We start from the raw sequence: 17,308 nt of genomic DNA on the forward strand, positions 1-17,308 counted from the left end.
CATCAGTACCCAAGCCTACAATGTAATACTTGTTTCTGTATTTATTTGAACCTATTGCCTTATCAAAATAATCAGTTATGGCTGTGAAGTAACCAGCAGAAGTAGAGTTTGTGAGCTCTATTACTCCTAAAAGGTCCTCTTTGATGTGACGATAATTTGCATCCACGTATCGAACATACGTACACATTTGCATGCTCGACTCATAATCTATCTGTGGATTCATCCATCAGAAGGCTGATGTATGTACTTTTCTTTATTTTCTCCACTAGATCTAACTTCAAAGTTTCAGCTATGAAATGAATAAATTCTCCTCATTGCTTTTCATTGCCATACTTAGGTAGAACACTCACACTTAATTTTCCTGCCAAACATCATATCTACTAAGTCTTTAAATGGCTTCTCATGTTTAGCTACATAGTATGCTACATTAAATAAATTTGTAAAATGGGGTCGGCGTTGAGTGGACACAGGGTTTTCAATAAGCTCGCTTTCCAAAACCATGTACGAACGTTGGATTGAGATGTTCGGGCATGTTTGACACACATTTGAAACAACAAAATTTTAGTCGCCAACCCCAAACTTTTGGTCGCCAATGGCGACCGGAAATTTCACGCCCTGGTCTAAACATAATGCGTCTGTCAAGTTTCGTTGCAATATCTTCATAGGTATGAGGGAAAAAATATTTTGCAATCCTGTTTGACAATACTATTAGATACTAAGCGGGGATAATTCGGGAAATTTCCCTCCGAAAAATCCCTTTTGGTAAATTTGGGGCCCTCTGGACCGGCCCTGGATATAGGTACCCGATTATAATCTACCTTGAAAAATACTATGGTCTATACGTAATGCATCCGCCAAGTTTCATTGCAATATCTTCAATAGGTATGAAGGAGAAAAATATTTCGCAATCCTGTTTGACAATACTATTAGATACTATTGAAACTCACAAACTCAAAAACAAAAAATAAATCAGCAACAGTTCAAATAACGCAACACCATAAAAAATGTACATAAAGCAACTGACTAAACATGGCACACAAACAAAGTCACGTTTGCACTTCCGTTCAACACAGGTTACTTCAGTCAGATGTTCGCGGGCATAATATTACACTGAACACAGGTAAGGGGTTAAATAACTTGGATATAAATTTAAGCAATTATAATAGAACAAAGCTAAAAGTTAACCGCATGGTTAGTAGAAAAAATAATACTTGAATAGCAAAATTAAGAAAGGGTCATTCCACATCAAATCAATGCAAAAACAAAAATTTTGTCACCATCTCAGGTTTCGAAGAAACTTGGTATACACCCTTCCCTTATGGTTGAAGGAAACCCCCTGAAATTTTTTCCACTGTATCTGAAATGGTTTTAATTCTACAGCACTTCGAAATGTCATTAAATCTGCATTGTTTGTCACTCTTGAGGTTATGAAAACCTGAATTTTCAACAGGTGGGCATGATGAAACCAAAAGTTATTGGTATTGAAAATCATTGCAACTGCAGAAAAAATAAATGGAACAAGTTGTACACGTTAAAATGCAACATAATATTGGTTATATGTATGTATGTATCTATGTATATTTATTGACATTCAGACTTGTTTCATGGTCAGTCCATACCAAATGGTCCAGCACTGGTCTCTCGATCATTTTTTAAAAAAAAGTGTTGTTTTTTTGTTGTTGAAACCCTTATGCGAGAATAGTTCAAAACGCATTAGTTTTGTAAAACTTGACTCGTTTGAATATGGCAGCCATTTTTATTTCAAGACACACATCATTTTTGTCCTTTGCAGACAGTTGTGATAATTATGATAACTCATCTACGAAAAATGATAAAAAGCTGGGGTAAAAACATTGTTTTCAGTACATTTCAAGCTAAATTGTATGTTGTTTACCTGTTTTCACCATCTCTCTTGCAAATGTGTGATATTGAGGACCAGAACTGATATTCAATTTTGAAGAAAAATTAATGTTTAGGATATTTTTTAGTAGGGAAGTAATCTAATATCAGACCTACATTTTTTTTAGAGGAAATATACACGTCCAAAGTTTTAGCAGATAAAATTTGAGCTCTGTTACTGGATTCCATTTTGAGTTATAGCTCTTTCCACAAATGGTAAATTCTTTTTTTTTTCAATAGATCAGCCAACTATAATCTCATGACAACATCCGTAGGTCAGTTGGACAGCTGAAATAGGCCATCAGGCTGTTTCCCTGGCCTTATTTCCATGTTCAATACCTAGAATATATACATACATAGCATCAGCAAGTGCAAATAATTTGATGCCATATGTCCTAGGCTTATTTGGCAAGTATTGCCTGAAGGAGCAGTGGTGGCCTCTACCAGTTGCTTTTCAATAGCACAATTTACAGTTTTCTAGGAAGATTTTGAACATTTCCCCGACTCGAGTCAGTTTGTCAATCTCACATTGATCATTCCAATCTCGGTGTTATCACACAAATCAACTATATTTTGAGAGCCTGAACGTTTTACACCAGTTAATAATAGACGGCCAATTAAGGCCCTTACTTTTTCTTGTTTTTTGTCCGTATGCATTGTATGAAGATGTTTGTAGAAGTAACTATTAATTTTGAAATACTCTTACCAATAAAAAAAATTAAACAGAGTCATTGAATCCGTAATGCCTCGATTTTCAGCCGGAAGACAGGTAAGTAGGATGAACCTTTGTTGTGAGCATGAGTTCTAGTGTTCTTATGAGACACCATGGTGCTCCATTTAGTCACACCATCTCGTCTGTAAATGTAATTTTGGCTGGGCCTAGTGGATGCTTCATCATTTTCACTTCCTGATGAATAGACACTGCCCTTTTCAGGTAAGTCACTAATTTCCTGTTCTGAAATTGAATCATGATCTGATGTCTCTATGCTTATTCTGAATCTTCTAATTGTTCATTAGATATTTCCAAAAGGAGTTGCTCAATTCATTCCCGTCCTTGTTAATGTTACAGTTTATATCAGTACTCATATTTATTCAGTTACACTCAAACAAATACTCATTCTCACAAGAAACACACACACAAGAATGAAAATTATTGAAACACAAGTTTGCCAAATTAGTCCTGCCAATGTTACCCAAGTCCACTTTGTCTCACTGCTGGAAACTTACTGACGTATGAACAGTCCTGACAAACAGCACGGGAGATGCAACACAGATCCTTAAAAGGTTCAGAGGAACTCTGGTTACAGCCTGTGATGGAAAAATATCTGCAGTCTTTTTTCATGCACTGAGTTGATTTATTAACCTCGCGACCACCGGAAGATTAATCCTTGGATCCAGCTAGTAAGGTTAGTCCTTCACCTGAAGTTATTTTTTTGTCACCCTCAAACTTGTACAGCACACTCTTTCAGCGACCTTTCTTCCCCACCCCAACTTCAGGGCACGTGGCTGCCACCTCCCCCTAACTATGCCTTAATGTTTGCTTTGTTCCCTTACAACTGCACATTATTTATCAATATCTGCAAAGTAAAATATTGCCCTTGTAATGCTGTTACTTATCAGGATCTCTTTAAAATCCACCCTTGTATGTATCTTAATATGCCACAATGTTTGTTGCATTTCATTCCAATTGTGAAAATTGTTTGTGAGAGATATGAGAAAAAAATAAAATAAGGCTTCAAGCGGGTCATCACCCATCCCTTTAATCTGCCCTTGCTTTGGAACTGAAGGTGTTGTCATGAATGTGTTGCAAGTGCCAACACTGATGTTGATTTTGAACTCAGACATATCTTTTTTGGGAACATAACGTTTTCCAAAGTTGACCATGTTCAAAACATCATACTGATAATGTGCGAATTGCTCACAATTGAATATCAATTAAAGGTTAAAAGATTAAAAATCAGTAACTTACGTGTGTGAGCATGAGATTAGTCAAACAACGTTTCGAAGGTTATACTACCTCCTTCTTCAGGTTGATGCGATGTTTTCAGACACCTGACATGGTGCTTTGTCGAGAAAGTGTTGGTTGAGGATTTAGGTCAAAAGGTATAGGAAAGAACACTTGTAAAATATACATACTAAAACCACGGAGTACTCTATTAAAACAAAAGAACGTTCAAAGTTGCTGAAGGCAAACTGCCGATCGGTGCTCAGGGTAGGCGAATGTATGGTGTCAGCTCCTGCTTGAAGAAGGAAAACTCCTCCTCTCTGGCCTTTTCCCAACTGGGGCTCCTGAGTCACCAGTCCAAGGTGAATTCTACTTCCACCTCGGTGGTTTTCTTAACCTCGGGGGTAACATGGAAGCCCATCTTGGCCCAGTTTTACTTTAGGAAGCGCAGAAAAAAAAGGAACTACTTAAGAGTGTTAAAGAAGGGAATATTTCCATAGCTTTTGGGATACCAAAGACCCATTATCCCCATGTATGCACATCCAGGTTATGGTCTAGCTAAAGAAATGATTAAAAGGATGGAGAGCATTAGTATGAATACACAGTTCATTATCAAAAACTCCCTTATGGTCAAAGAAACCATCGAAAAACTCACCATAGAGGAACGAGACGCAATCTGTTGTTTCGATGTAATTAATCTGTACCCCAGTGTCCCCCGGGACAAAGCCAGGGATTCACCGTATAGATGGTTACTGGACCAAAAAGTTGAAATCTTGGTTACCTGGGAATATGTCAGGTGTTTTTTCCTTATTACAGGGCATAATTACTTTTATGTTAACAATAAAATCTTCCGACAAAAAGAAGGGTTGGCCATGGGTAACCCTATTTCCAGCCTCGTGGCCAACATCTTCATGCATTATGTCGAAAAAGCTGCCATGGAACATGTGGGGGGAGGGGTAAAATACTATGGGAGATACGTAGATGACATCCTCATCATAGGGAATGAAACTAAACTTGATAGCATTTCCAACCAATTAGGCAAGCAAGACCCCAGAATTGGTTTTAGCAGAGAAAATCTGGCTAACGGAAAGATTCACTTTCTAGACTTGTGCCTTACTAAAACCAGACAACGGGATCTTTCATAAACCGTTGGCCGGCGAGCTGTACCTCCATAAGAAATCCCAACATTCGAATAGAACTAAGTTAAACGTTTTTCTAAATTTTTTCATTTGTGCCGAAAGGCTGTGCAATGACGAAAAAAGAAAGAAAAAGAAGAAGAATTAATAATGAAGGTGGGTATAAAGAATGGGTATACAATCCGTAACATGGAAGAAAGCAAAGAAGATTGTTAGGCAAGAATTATCACAAAATGATTAAGAGGAAGATGAGGATAAAACAGAGGTAGGAAAAGATGAAAAGAACACGTATTTTGTTGGGATTCTGTATTTTAAGGGTATTTCCGAGAAAATTGAAAAATCAGTAAGGCGATACGGGATAAAATGTGGGGTGAGAGCACCTCGGAGCATTGAAAAACACTTCACGTCTTATAAGAAAGGGAGGGGAGATAGGTGCGATAACCCTGAAGAGCAAAATGGAGTGTACAAGATAGTATGTGAATGCAGAAAGGAATACGTGGGACACACGGGGAGGAGTATGCAAATTAGGTGGGAGTGAGGATGATAAAGATGTAAACGAGTGTATACCCAAGACAGGATTATCTGAGCATGTATTAGTTAACCGGCATAAGATCGCTAAAAGAGAAGCCATCAAAAAAATTAACCACAAATTAGATAGGAATGTATATGAGGCAGCCCATATATGCGCCGTTATTCAGAATAAACTCAATAGGGATGACGGAAACTTGGAAGACTGCTGGATTAACTTTTTTAAAAAATGGGATAAAGCCAGTGGGCTGAGATGAGCTTCCATGTTACCCCTGAGGTTAGGAAAACCGCCGAGGTGGAAGTAGAATTCACCTTGGACTGGTAGACTCACGAGCCCCAGTTGGGGAAAGGCCGGAGAGGAGGAGTTTTCCTTCTCCAAGCAGGAGCTGACACCGTACATTCGCCTACCCTGAGCACCGATCGGCAGTTTGCCTTCAGCAACTTTGAACGTTCTTTTGTTTTAATAGAGTATTGCGCAGTTTTAGTATGTATATTTTACAACATCTTTTTAGTAAGTGTTCTTTCCTATACCTTTTGACCTAAGTCCTCAACCAACACTTTCTCGACGAAGCACCATGTCTGAAAACATCGCATCAACCTGAAGAAGTGAGGTAGTATAACCTTCGAAACGTTGTTTGACCAATCTCATGCTCACACACGTAAGTTACTGATTTTTAATCTTTTAACCTTTAGTTGATATGTTCAAAACATTATTGATGGTCCCTGTCAATTCAGCAATCTGTGAGTGCTCCTTTTTTGCCTCCTATGACTCAGGGCATATGTACACAACCTGCTAGACAAGAAAAAGTTTACCACCTTATTGTTTTGTTTATTGATATCTAAAATATTAACTGATTTTGAGTGTGGACAAGCTCTTCAAGGAAGGAGACTCCCAACTGTATTATTATGACCAGAAGCTTCAGTCATTCTTGTACATCAAAATGTGATGTGCCATATAAGATGCTTGCTTGCTTTAATTAGACATACAACATATTGTATTTCAGGCGAACTTCAGATTCAAGACTCTTTTAAACTTATGGAATAGTGTTTCTTCTGGAAACAGAACTTTACTGTATGTTTAAAATTTCTCTTGTGCTTCATACTATTACATACTCTCTAGCCTTCTTAAACCCGAAGGTTCATGGCTGCAGCAACACAGGCCTTCCATCTGTCCCTATCTTGAGCAAGATCTATATACTCTTTTCTATCCCTACCGATTTCCTTTAGGTCCATCTCAACATTGTCCCTCCATCTTCGTCTTGGCCTTCCTACAGGTCTCTTACCATTAGGTTTCCCAACAAGAATCCTGTAAACTCCTCTTTCCTCTACCATTCGTGCCACATGGCCTGCCCACCTAAGTCTTCTTGATTTAATTATTCTAATAATATTTCGATCCTCCCCGATGGCGCCTTGTAATCAAGGGGTCCCAGGTTCAATACCTGGTGGAGGCACAAGTGGTTCGGATCCCACTTTAAACTGTAGGTCCAGTCCCGGTTAGCCTTACTGTGCATAAAGTGGACTTAAAACAACAAATCAAATCTAATAATATCTGGACATGAATACAAATTATGTAGTTCTAAATTATGTAACCTTCTCCACTCACCTGTCTCCTCATCCCTTTTAGGTTCAAATATTTTCCTCAGGACCTTATTTTCAAATACTCTCAATTTATGTTCCTCTTTCAATGTAAGGGACCAAGTTTCACACCCATATAATACTACAGGCAAAATTACCGTTTTGTATATTTTAACTTTTAGTTTCTTAGATATTAAACGAGAAGACACAAGTTTATGAAGAGAGAAGTAACATGCATTTCCTGAATTAAGCCTACTTTTTATTTCCTCTTTAATATAATTTTCATTTGTTAATATTATTCCTAAGTATTTGAATTTGGAAACTGGTTCAAACGAGTTGTTATCAATAATTAGATTTTGATTATTACCTAACACTTGGTTTCGGCCTGTAAGCATATATTTAGTTTTCTCTTTGTTAACTTCCAAACCTATCTCTTTAGCAGTTTTGAAAAATATTTTAGCATTATTCTTAATTGTATTTATATCATCCCCTAATAAGTTTACATCATCTGCATATGCTAACAACTGAGTCACACCATTTAATTTTAGTCCTTCTTTAGTTTCTTTTACCTTGCTAACAGCATATTCTGGGGCAAAATTAAACAGCAATGGAGATAATGCATCTCCTTGTTTTAACTCATCATGAATTGTAAATTTGTCAGACACATTAATACCCACACGAATTTTACTTTCTGTTTCACTGGTGCATACTTTTATCATACTAACAAGCTTCTTAGGTATTCCAAACTCGACTAATATATTATATAATTTATCTCTTTTGACCGAATCATATGCTTTTTTGAAATCAATGAATAGCTAATGGACATTGTAATTATGTTCCCACTTTTTTTCAAGTGTCTGTCTGATGTGAAAAATTTGATCTGTTACGTTTAAATCCACATTGATAATCACTAGAGGCATGTAAATTTTGTTTTTGACGAATATGAAATAACATGCTGTAATGTTCATTTTTCATAGTTCTGAAAGGCGTGAGGTGCATTTTTCTACCCTGTTTTGTCACGAAATAATGCGAAATGAACTGCAAAATGCGAAATATACTCTTAAACACGAAATTTACCGTTTATATGGAATTATATGTGAGTTATGCAATTCACGGAGTAAATATTTGAGAAGCAAAAATGGACCCCTTTACACAGGAATAAACTTAATACTCTGGTAACTACGTAAATTTGCTCTTAGAAGAGATAAGTTTATTTTGTGTAATAAGTGCAGTTTTAAATCAAATTTAGGATTATATTCACAATTTCAAAACCAAAATGTCATTTCATATTGCACTTTTGATGTGATTATTCACCGCTATAACACTGAAATTTTATTTTATTTACCGCTTTTGAACCCGAAATCGACTCTGTTTTTGTTTTTGGACCGAAATTTTGCTTTTTTATTTACCAAAAATATGTGCCTCTAATAATCACCTATAATTTCATTAGCATATGGGGTTAGTCTTGTTAAAAGAATGTTAGATAATATTTTATATGTTGTTGAGAGTAGAGAAATTCCACGGTAATTATTGCAGTTCATTTTATCACCTTTTTTAAACACAGGAACAATTATGAATTCTTTCCACTGTTGAGGTATTTCTTCTTTATTCCATATTGAACAAATTAATTTATGAATTTGACATATTAACGAATTTCCACCATATTTATTTAACTCTGCTGGTATTAAATCAATGCCAGGTACTTTGTTATTCTTTAGCCTTTTAATAGCATCTTTAACTTCAGTCAAGTTAGGTTCTGGAACTAAAGGTTCTGCTGTGTGTACTTCATTTACTTCTGATTTATCTCCTACATGGACATTTTAAAGTAGTTCAGTGACCTTTTAAATATTCATGTAGGAGATAAATCAGAAGTAAATGAAGTACACACAGCAGAACCTTTAGTTCCAGAACCTAACTTCCATCTATTTAGAATATCGCTTGGGTCAGCTAGAAAATCACCATCTATATCTTTTATCAAGTTTACTTTAGGTTGCCACCCCTTTCTAAATTCATTTACACCTTGATATAAATGTCTGATATTTTTGTTTTTGCTGTTTGTTTCAATTTTGCTTTTCAAGTAATCTCTTTTTTTACTTCTAAATGTGCGGGTTAGCTTGTCGCTTTATTCTATTATAATTGCTTAGATTTGTATCATCAGAGTTATTTAACCACCTAAGTCTAGCTTGATTTCTTATTTCTATTAGATTATGACATTCATTATCAAACCATGGCTTACTTTTTCTTAGTTTATGGTATCCTATACTTTCTTTAGCTGCTGATTCTATTGCATTAAGTATGTGCTCCCAATTCTTATTTACGTCTGTTTCATTTATATTTTCATCATCATTTTATAACTTTTAGATTTTGTTGCTTATGATTTATCACTGCGAGTCTTTCTCTTAATTTAGCAATTACTAAATAATGGTCACTGGCACAGTCAGCACCTCTATGTGTACGAACGTCAATTATACTAGTATGCCTTCTCTTATCAATGAGACTATGATCTATGTGATTATTAGTTTTACCATCTGGAGAAGACCAGGTATATTTATGTATATCTTTATGTTTAAAAGTGGTACTTTTCACAATTAAATTCTTTGAGGTTGCAAAAGTAATCAATCTTTTACCATTATCATTACTTAATTCATGAAGACTTTCTTTACCAATCGTGGGGGGTTAAAATGTCTCTTCTTTGCCAATCTGTGCATTACAGTCACCTAACAAGATTTTCATATCGTACTGAGAAAATTTATCAAAAACCTGTTCTAACTCTGTATAAAATCATCTTTAGTATTATCATCTTTATCTTCCGTTGGTGCATATATGTTTATTAAAATAATTTTACACCACCTACCCTGTAAAACTGCATATGATATCCTATCATTAATAAATTCTACTGTTTTAAGAGCCGAGATAATCCTATTATTTATGAAAAAGCCTGTTCCAAAATTATGATTTTCAGTACCACCATAGAAAAAAGTATAATTTTTAGTTTGTGCTTCATATTTTTGCAATAATTAATTAATGTTTTTAAATGCTTAGTTAAAGCTGTATATTAATACACACAATTACTTAAGCAAGGCAATTTTTATTATTTTGCAAATGTAGCATTATTTAGTAAAATACTCGTGTATGGGATGGAAAACAATTTGATTTTACCCACTGAAAGTTAAGCTCCAAATTAAATCCATGGTTATAACTAGGGCTGAGCCGATGTATCGGTATCGGAAACTATCGGTAGCAATTCATCTTCCGATACCAACCGATACTTTTCCGACATTTTGGTATTTCACGGGGTCCACAAAACTGCCACCTGCCACTTTCGCAGAGTCTAATTATCCTGGAAATTATGCAAAGTTCAAACTTTCTTTTTTATTTTGCACAAAAACTATATATTGTTATTACATAATATATAATATAATCAGTGCTCGAAAAATCTTCTTCAGAGCTAGGCGCCAGCTCTGAATATCAGGTGCCAGGAAACCACCTACTAGCAATTGTGCATACTACGGTGTTTCAAAAGTCACGCAACCCAAACTTGGAAAATGTATATCTTGAAAACCATAAGAGATATTTACACTGGGTTTTCTGCATTATAAAGCCTCATCCATTGAGATATTTTTCAGTGCTAAAAATTTATCAGTTTACGCCACATAGAAAAGTAGATAAATTAATAAATTCTGGAAGGCAGTGTTAAAATTTTTCCAAAAATGCATTTTTGAGAGAAAAATATGTAAGAAATTATCAAAGGGTCATAATTAGATGTCTGATGACTGATGCCATGTCAATCTGTCATTTCCGACCAATATTGATCATGTGCAGCATTTGATGAATTTTTGACTGGCAATTTTATGGGTTGAGTGAAAAAGTGCCATTTTTAGGACATATCCTCCGTAAATGGCAACACTAGCAGGTCGAAATTGTGGCAACAGACGCACGCAACATGTGCTTAAATATTGGCCATACTCCATGACACGGGTTAGGTGGCAGAACAGCCTCAGGCTGAACCTCGCCCACGCAAATAAAGAATAAAAAATCTTCAAAATTTCGTACATATTACAGCAAAAGATCATAGTCGACCTGGCGACCAGTATTTTTCGAGCCCTGAATATAATATTCTGATATAATTCTTGAATGTTCCATAGCAAATTTCTTGGTAATTTGATGCATATTATTGGAGAGGAATGTATACACACCAATATTGATCAATATTTTGAACAAATTCTAATTGCAATTTTCAAGTATCTGTATCAGTGGGAATCTGTAAAAGTATCAGCTTAAAATGGTATCACCTCAGCCCTAGTTATAATTAGGGGGCGGATTTTTGCATATTTGCATGTTTTTTTCCTTAAGCAAAATTCATATGCTCTCAATGGATTTATCCATTTCACTTGATGTGGATTACTCTGGTAAAGTTTTATAGGGCATATAAATGCATATTTGGGACATTAGTGCATATTTAAGCTTAACGTGCATGTAATTTGCATATATTGGGAGTAATTGTTCGTTTCAAGTTTCTCTGCTTAATTTTCTCTGTTATTTGATTCAGCATTAAAAATAGCCTACTTTGTGTGGTCATGGGCAATAGTTGGGTCTAGGACATGCCAAAACTCATATCATAGTGTTGCAGCTGGTCTGGTTGCGAGGATAGAGAAATCCCACCCTTTCACCAACCAACGACATGACAGAGATGTGAGTCACATTTTCAAATTCCAGCGACAATACTGGGGTTGTATTTGAGGATTATCTGTTAATGTGACATCTTGATAAATCTGTGAGTGTGTGTGTGCGCTGCAGAAGTGACATTAAATTAAATGCCTAAGGAGATAAGAAGTAACAGCATTGTTCCAAGAGTAGGTAGACGGCAACGATGTGTTTACCACTGAGTAGAGTTATTTATTTTCAAGTATGCTCTAAACATGTAATACATTTCAGGTATTTAGAGCAGTTTTTGGCACCTTAAATGGAAATTTGCTGAAATGCAAATTTACCATGTTCAAACAGAGATTCCGTTTTTGGTAACAGAAAACATTTGTTGCCTGCAGACCTGGACACTGATTTTTATAAACTTATGTTAATTTTTGTGGACAATACTACTGTATAACCTAGTGAAGGATCATTCTTTTATTTGAGTACAAAATAAGAATACAGTAGAAACTAAGGGAATGATGGTCAGATGATGAAGATATGCACTATGAGTGTGTTTGTGTTTTTTGATGTTTTATTCACTACCACGAGTACTACACGTAACAAAATATATTCTGGTATATATCGCAATGCACACCGGAGCTGCTTTTGCATAAAACGTCCGAGCAGCCACACTGTTCGCAAGCTCTCGCCTGACTGACGCAAAGTTTTTACTGGCGTGCATATAAAGAAAACAAATGCATGTTGCTATGCGCACAATGCGCTGTGTTTTTGATGTGACATTTCAAAGTTAAAATAAACACATGATTATCATACATTCTCCCCCCCTCTTGGTCGTACAAAAGACCAAAATAATATTATACTGTACTTCTCTGTGACGTGATTACACTTAATCACCTTATAACTGCAAATTGTTATATTGACACTAAACTGCACTAAACACTAAACTATTGTTCAAAATCATCTTCGATGGGAAGTGGTACAATCTTGACGACTGGTCTTCTGTATACACCTCCTTTAGTCTTGACGTCGACGACTCGAACAAGTCCATCCTTTGCAGGATATACTGCTTCAATGATGCCGAGATTGCAAACAAGGGGAGGAAGTCTTTCATCCTTCAGTATCACAACGGTACTTGCTTGAATCTTCTGCTGACGAGTCCACTTGGATCTCTGTTGTAATCCATGTAAATATTCTTTCGACCAACGATGCCACAATTGTTGGTGAAACTGCTGAATTCTCTGCCATCTTGTCAGTCTGTTGACTGGTAATTCGGAGATGTCTGGCTCGGGTAAAGAGGATAAAGGATGACCTATGAGGAAGTGACCAGGTGTAAGTGGGGTTGGATCTTGTGAGATTGCATAAATGGGTCTTGAATTTAAACATGCTTCTATCTGGCACAATAATGTTGTCAATTCTTCGAATGTTATCGGATGATTTGCCTATTATTCTTACCAAATGATGTTTCATCGATTTGACTGCTGCCTCAGCGAGTCCTGAAAAATGTGGTGATCCAGGTGGCATAAAGTGCCATTGTAGACCTTCTAGTGATAAGTAGTCTTATAATTTCTTATTAAATGCTTCTGATTGAAATAGTCGTAAAAGTTCTTGTAACTCTTTGTTCGCACCAACAAAGTTGGTTCCATTGTCACTGTATATATTACTACTCTTTCCTCTTCGTGATGTGAAACGTCTAAGTGTAGCAATGAAAGCCTCGGAGGTGAGATTGCTGACTGCTTCTAAATGTATCGCTCTTGTTGATAAACAAATGAATACGGCGACGTAGCATTTGGTAACTGTCTTGCTTCTTACGGTTCCTGTTTTGACATGTATTGGAGCAGCGTAATCTACAGCCACATTGGTAAATGGTCTTGATGGTTGAACGCGAGCTGCAAGTAATTGTCCCATCAATTGCAACGAAATTGTGCTTTTTAGCTTAAAACAGATTATGCATTTATGTAGTATTTTTTTAACTACTTGTTTGCCACGTGGAATCCAATATTTGTCTCTTAAAGAACTTACTAATAGCTGTGGTCCTGCATGTAGAAGTCTTTTGTGCTCTGCTTCGACAATCAATTTTGTAAGGTTACTTTTTGGTGGAAATATCATCTGATGCTGCTGTCAAAGGATGATAATTGACTGTTATCCAGACGTCCTCCAACTCTTAGCATTTGATCTTTGTTTAATAATGGATACAATGTTTTCAAACAACTTATATTTGAAAGTTCGTGGTTCGAGTAAAGTTCTTCGATATCCTTTGAATAGAATGCTTGTTGTGCAATTTTTATACATGTGTGTAATGCACGTTGCACTTCATTGGGTTTGAGATACCCAATCAGTCTCTCATGAGAGTTCTTGAGATTGTAAATAAACCGTTGACAATATGCCACAACTCTTAATAATTTAGACAATTTTGAAAATTTGTCAATGATGTGAGTCTCTTTGCTCTGTATGAACAATGCTAATGTCAAAATTCGTCTCATTTCTGCTTCTTCAGTTTCGAGTTTTATTGATGAATGAGGCCACCAATCTGAATTCTCTTTCAACCATTCGGGTCCTTGCCACCATAATGGACAGTTTCATGATGCTTGCATCAACACCTCTTCATATTAAATCAGCTGGATTATCGTTTGAAGGTACATGTCTCCAATTACTGATTTCTGTTAAATCCTGAATTCTAGAAACTCTGTTTCCTACAAATGTTTTCCATTTTGCAGGTGAGGCTGATATCCAGGACAGAACAATGTGAGAATCTGTCCATAAATGTGTGCTTTGGAAATGCAATGCGGGCATTGCCTTATGCACGAGTTCTGCTAAAAAAAACACATTTTTTTTAAGAAAAGTATTTTTGAGGGGATTTCCCCCCTTTTCCCCTCCATATGTACACCAAATGTGCATAAATTATATATCGTCTGAATCTGTGATTCATTCTGCGTACAACGGTATATAGTTCATATCTCCAGGGCAAATAGTCTGAGCTAAAGTCATTTCAAGGTACCCCTGCATTTTGAAGCTTGAATCAGTGGCGTGCCGACCATTCCTTTTTGGGATGTACAACTCAAGTTACATTGGTCATATGATAATAATGCAAATATTTTTGTGTTCCTTACATGCCAGCGATAATTTCTATGTGCATTTTGAACTTTTCATATCCTTTTTTTCGGGGGGGCGGTGAAACCCCATTTTTTTTAAAAAAAAAGTATTTTCAGGGGATTTGCCCCCTTTCCCCCTCCATATATACGCCGAATTTGCATAAATTTCATATAGTCTGAATCTCTGGTTCATTCCGCGTACAACGGTATATCACTCATCTCTCTAGGGCAATTAGTCTCCGATCTACACTCATTTAATTGAAACTCTGCATTTTGCTCAAAATTGGCTCGGGACCGAGAGGCTTACTTGTGAAAATGGCCTTGGGACTCAAAAGGTTAAAAACTAAAAGATCAACACAGTTTTTGTCAAATCAGTTGGTGAAGTCCTCGTGGTAGAAGTTCAGCCTGTGCCTGCCCTACCACTTAACCGGCAAAACTATTCTTTTATTATTATTATTTTTTCGTTAGTATCTAACTGCTTAATATTGTGTCAATGGAAATGTTTAGCATTCATTAGAAAACTCTTAACATCGAATGGTCTGTGGACAAAATTATTTTAAAATGTTTATCGCCATTCCAAGATGCAATAAACAGTGGTCTGAATTACTAATCAGCACTGTTATGTCAGTAGAGTGTACGATATTTGGATCATCCACCCACCTCCGTGTCAGAGTGTTTTGCACTGAGCGCCAAGACGGCAGATGTTCCTGGTTCAAATCCAGGCGTTAGCACGGGTGTTCTTTATGAGTGTCCCTTCATCAACTTCATAAATATCATCACTCATATTCATATTCTCGATTAACCAAAAGTGGTAGAAAAGCGAAGTAAAATAAACCAAATCAATCAGTAGTTGGATCGCCCACAACAATGACGTCTGCTGTTGTTCAGAGGCGCTTGTGATTCAGGTAGGTTTTCTAATGACTTGCATCATACCGAAAAGTATAAAACACCAGAGTTCAAAACATTTGTGGCATAGTGAGGCATCTCATTTTCTAGCTAAAACATGCATAGATGATGTTTTATTGAAAAACCTGCTGACTTCAGGCAAATAAACAATACCTGTGGTGACTAATTCCATAAGTAAGTTATTAAGCAAAAAAGGGCCAACCCTTCCTTAGGACTTGGCGTTCCCACCCGAAATGCCCATGCTACGCCACTGATTTACATACGCTTGAAAAATGTCCTATCTTTAAACAATTAGTACAGATATTGTTGTCTCGCAAACATTGATATTTCTGCACTTGATTTGCATTAATGTAGTCTTTACATTTGTAAATAGAGGTAGTGACGTATGCTCTTGTGAATTTGTCTTGCCTTGCATTAACATACGATTTTTGCCTGCTTGTTTGTTATCAGAAGTTGAATTGACCGTATTTTTGATGGATTCTAACGCTTTTCTAAAAATGACAAAAAGTCCTTCAAAGTTGGAAACTAAGATTCTGTGTATTGTAATTCCCATGCCTTTCTTGTTGTAATGTCTACTTGTGAAACAAAATGTTGCGTAAGAATCATGTCTTATAACGACGCATCTGTTTGTATCGCTCGAAGTGCATTTAGATTACTCGTCGCTGTATTGACGAATTCCCTGAGTTCTGTTGCATTTTCTTTATGTACGGGTTTAATGTGAAGGATTTCATCAATATACAAAGCTGCAATCAACCTTTTGTTTGAATATCTTTCTAATAACAGCTCCCATGCAACCCTGTAATTTGCTTCGCTGATCTGAAGATTTTCAATGAGACGCAACGCTCCCCCCTTGAGCGAAGTGCGCAGATACTGAAACTTCTGTATTTGCGGAATGTCTTTGTTGTCGTGAATGAGCAAACGAAACATGTCTTCATATGCCAGTCAGTGCTTATAATCCCCCTCAAATGTAGGTAAATGCACGGCTGGAAGTTTCAAGTGTGAACTCGAAGCCGACATTACATTGTTTCGCAGCTTTGTTGTGTTATCGAGTTTGTGATCTTTAATGATTGTTCTCATTGTTGGCTTAAGCGAAAAATACAGCTGTTCTATTTCCGCCCATACCTCTTCCTGACAAGAATCAGTAGACAAGATGTCTATCTCTTGCTGCACGTCTTGAATATTATTCCATATTGTTCTAAATGCTGTAAACGGGTCATATTTCCTCTACTTTACCATGTTCAATGTCAAAGGCACGTATAAATGTTTGAATTCTTGTCATCTGTCCCTTTTGAGTTCCCCATTGCTTTACCAACGTTTGTAATTCTTCCATTGTTGTGCGTGTTTATTACGGGATACAAGGAAAACAAGGAATTGAAAATGACGTAAAAAGAGCCAAACATAAACAATGAGCATGCAACTGACCAGCTTGTTGCCAAGTCGCTGAAGTGTTTTCTGCGGCGCTCTACGATGCTGTGTGAAGCGATGCTTTCCGGGTGTTGCTGGTGGTCGATGCGGCAACGCTGCTGGATGAAACTGCGTAATCACTGAAGTCTGTTGAATGATCGTTGCACAATCAACTT

At 36.5% G+C, this 17,308-nt stretch overlaps 1 protein-coding gene across 2 annotated transcripts in view; it reads left to right on the top strand.

Moving 5' to 3' along the window:
- The window catches only part of LOC145984932 (E3 ubiquitin-protein ligase rnf146-like), a 45,228-nt gene that overhangs the window by 16,867 nt on the left and 11,053 nt on the right, over nt 1–17,308 (top strand). Inside the window, exon 2 of one of the 2 annotated variants that reach the window (XM_083118342.1) lies at nt 14,228–14,366. The exons of the other annotated variant lie outside the window; for it this stretch is intronic. Within the exon in view, the coding sequence (XP_082974468.1) occupies nt 14,243–14,366 (124 nt within the window). The 5' untranslated portion in view covers nt 14,228–14,242. The remainder of the gene's footprint in view (nt 1–14,227; nt 14,367–17,308) is intronic. 2 annotated transcript variants of the gene reach the window in all.

This window comes from Lepisma saccharinum, chromosome 3, assembly GCF_977018435.1.
Source record: "Lepisma saccharinum chromosome 3, izLepSacc3.1, whole genome shotgun sequence".
NCBI classification, from domain to species: Eukaryota; Metazoa; Arthropoda; class Insecta; order Zygentoma; family Lepismatidae; genus Lepisma; species Lepisma saccharinum.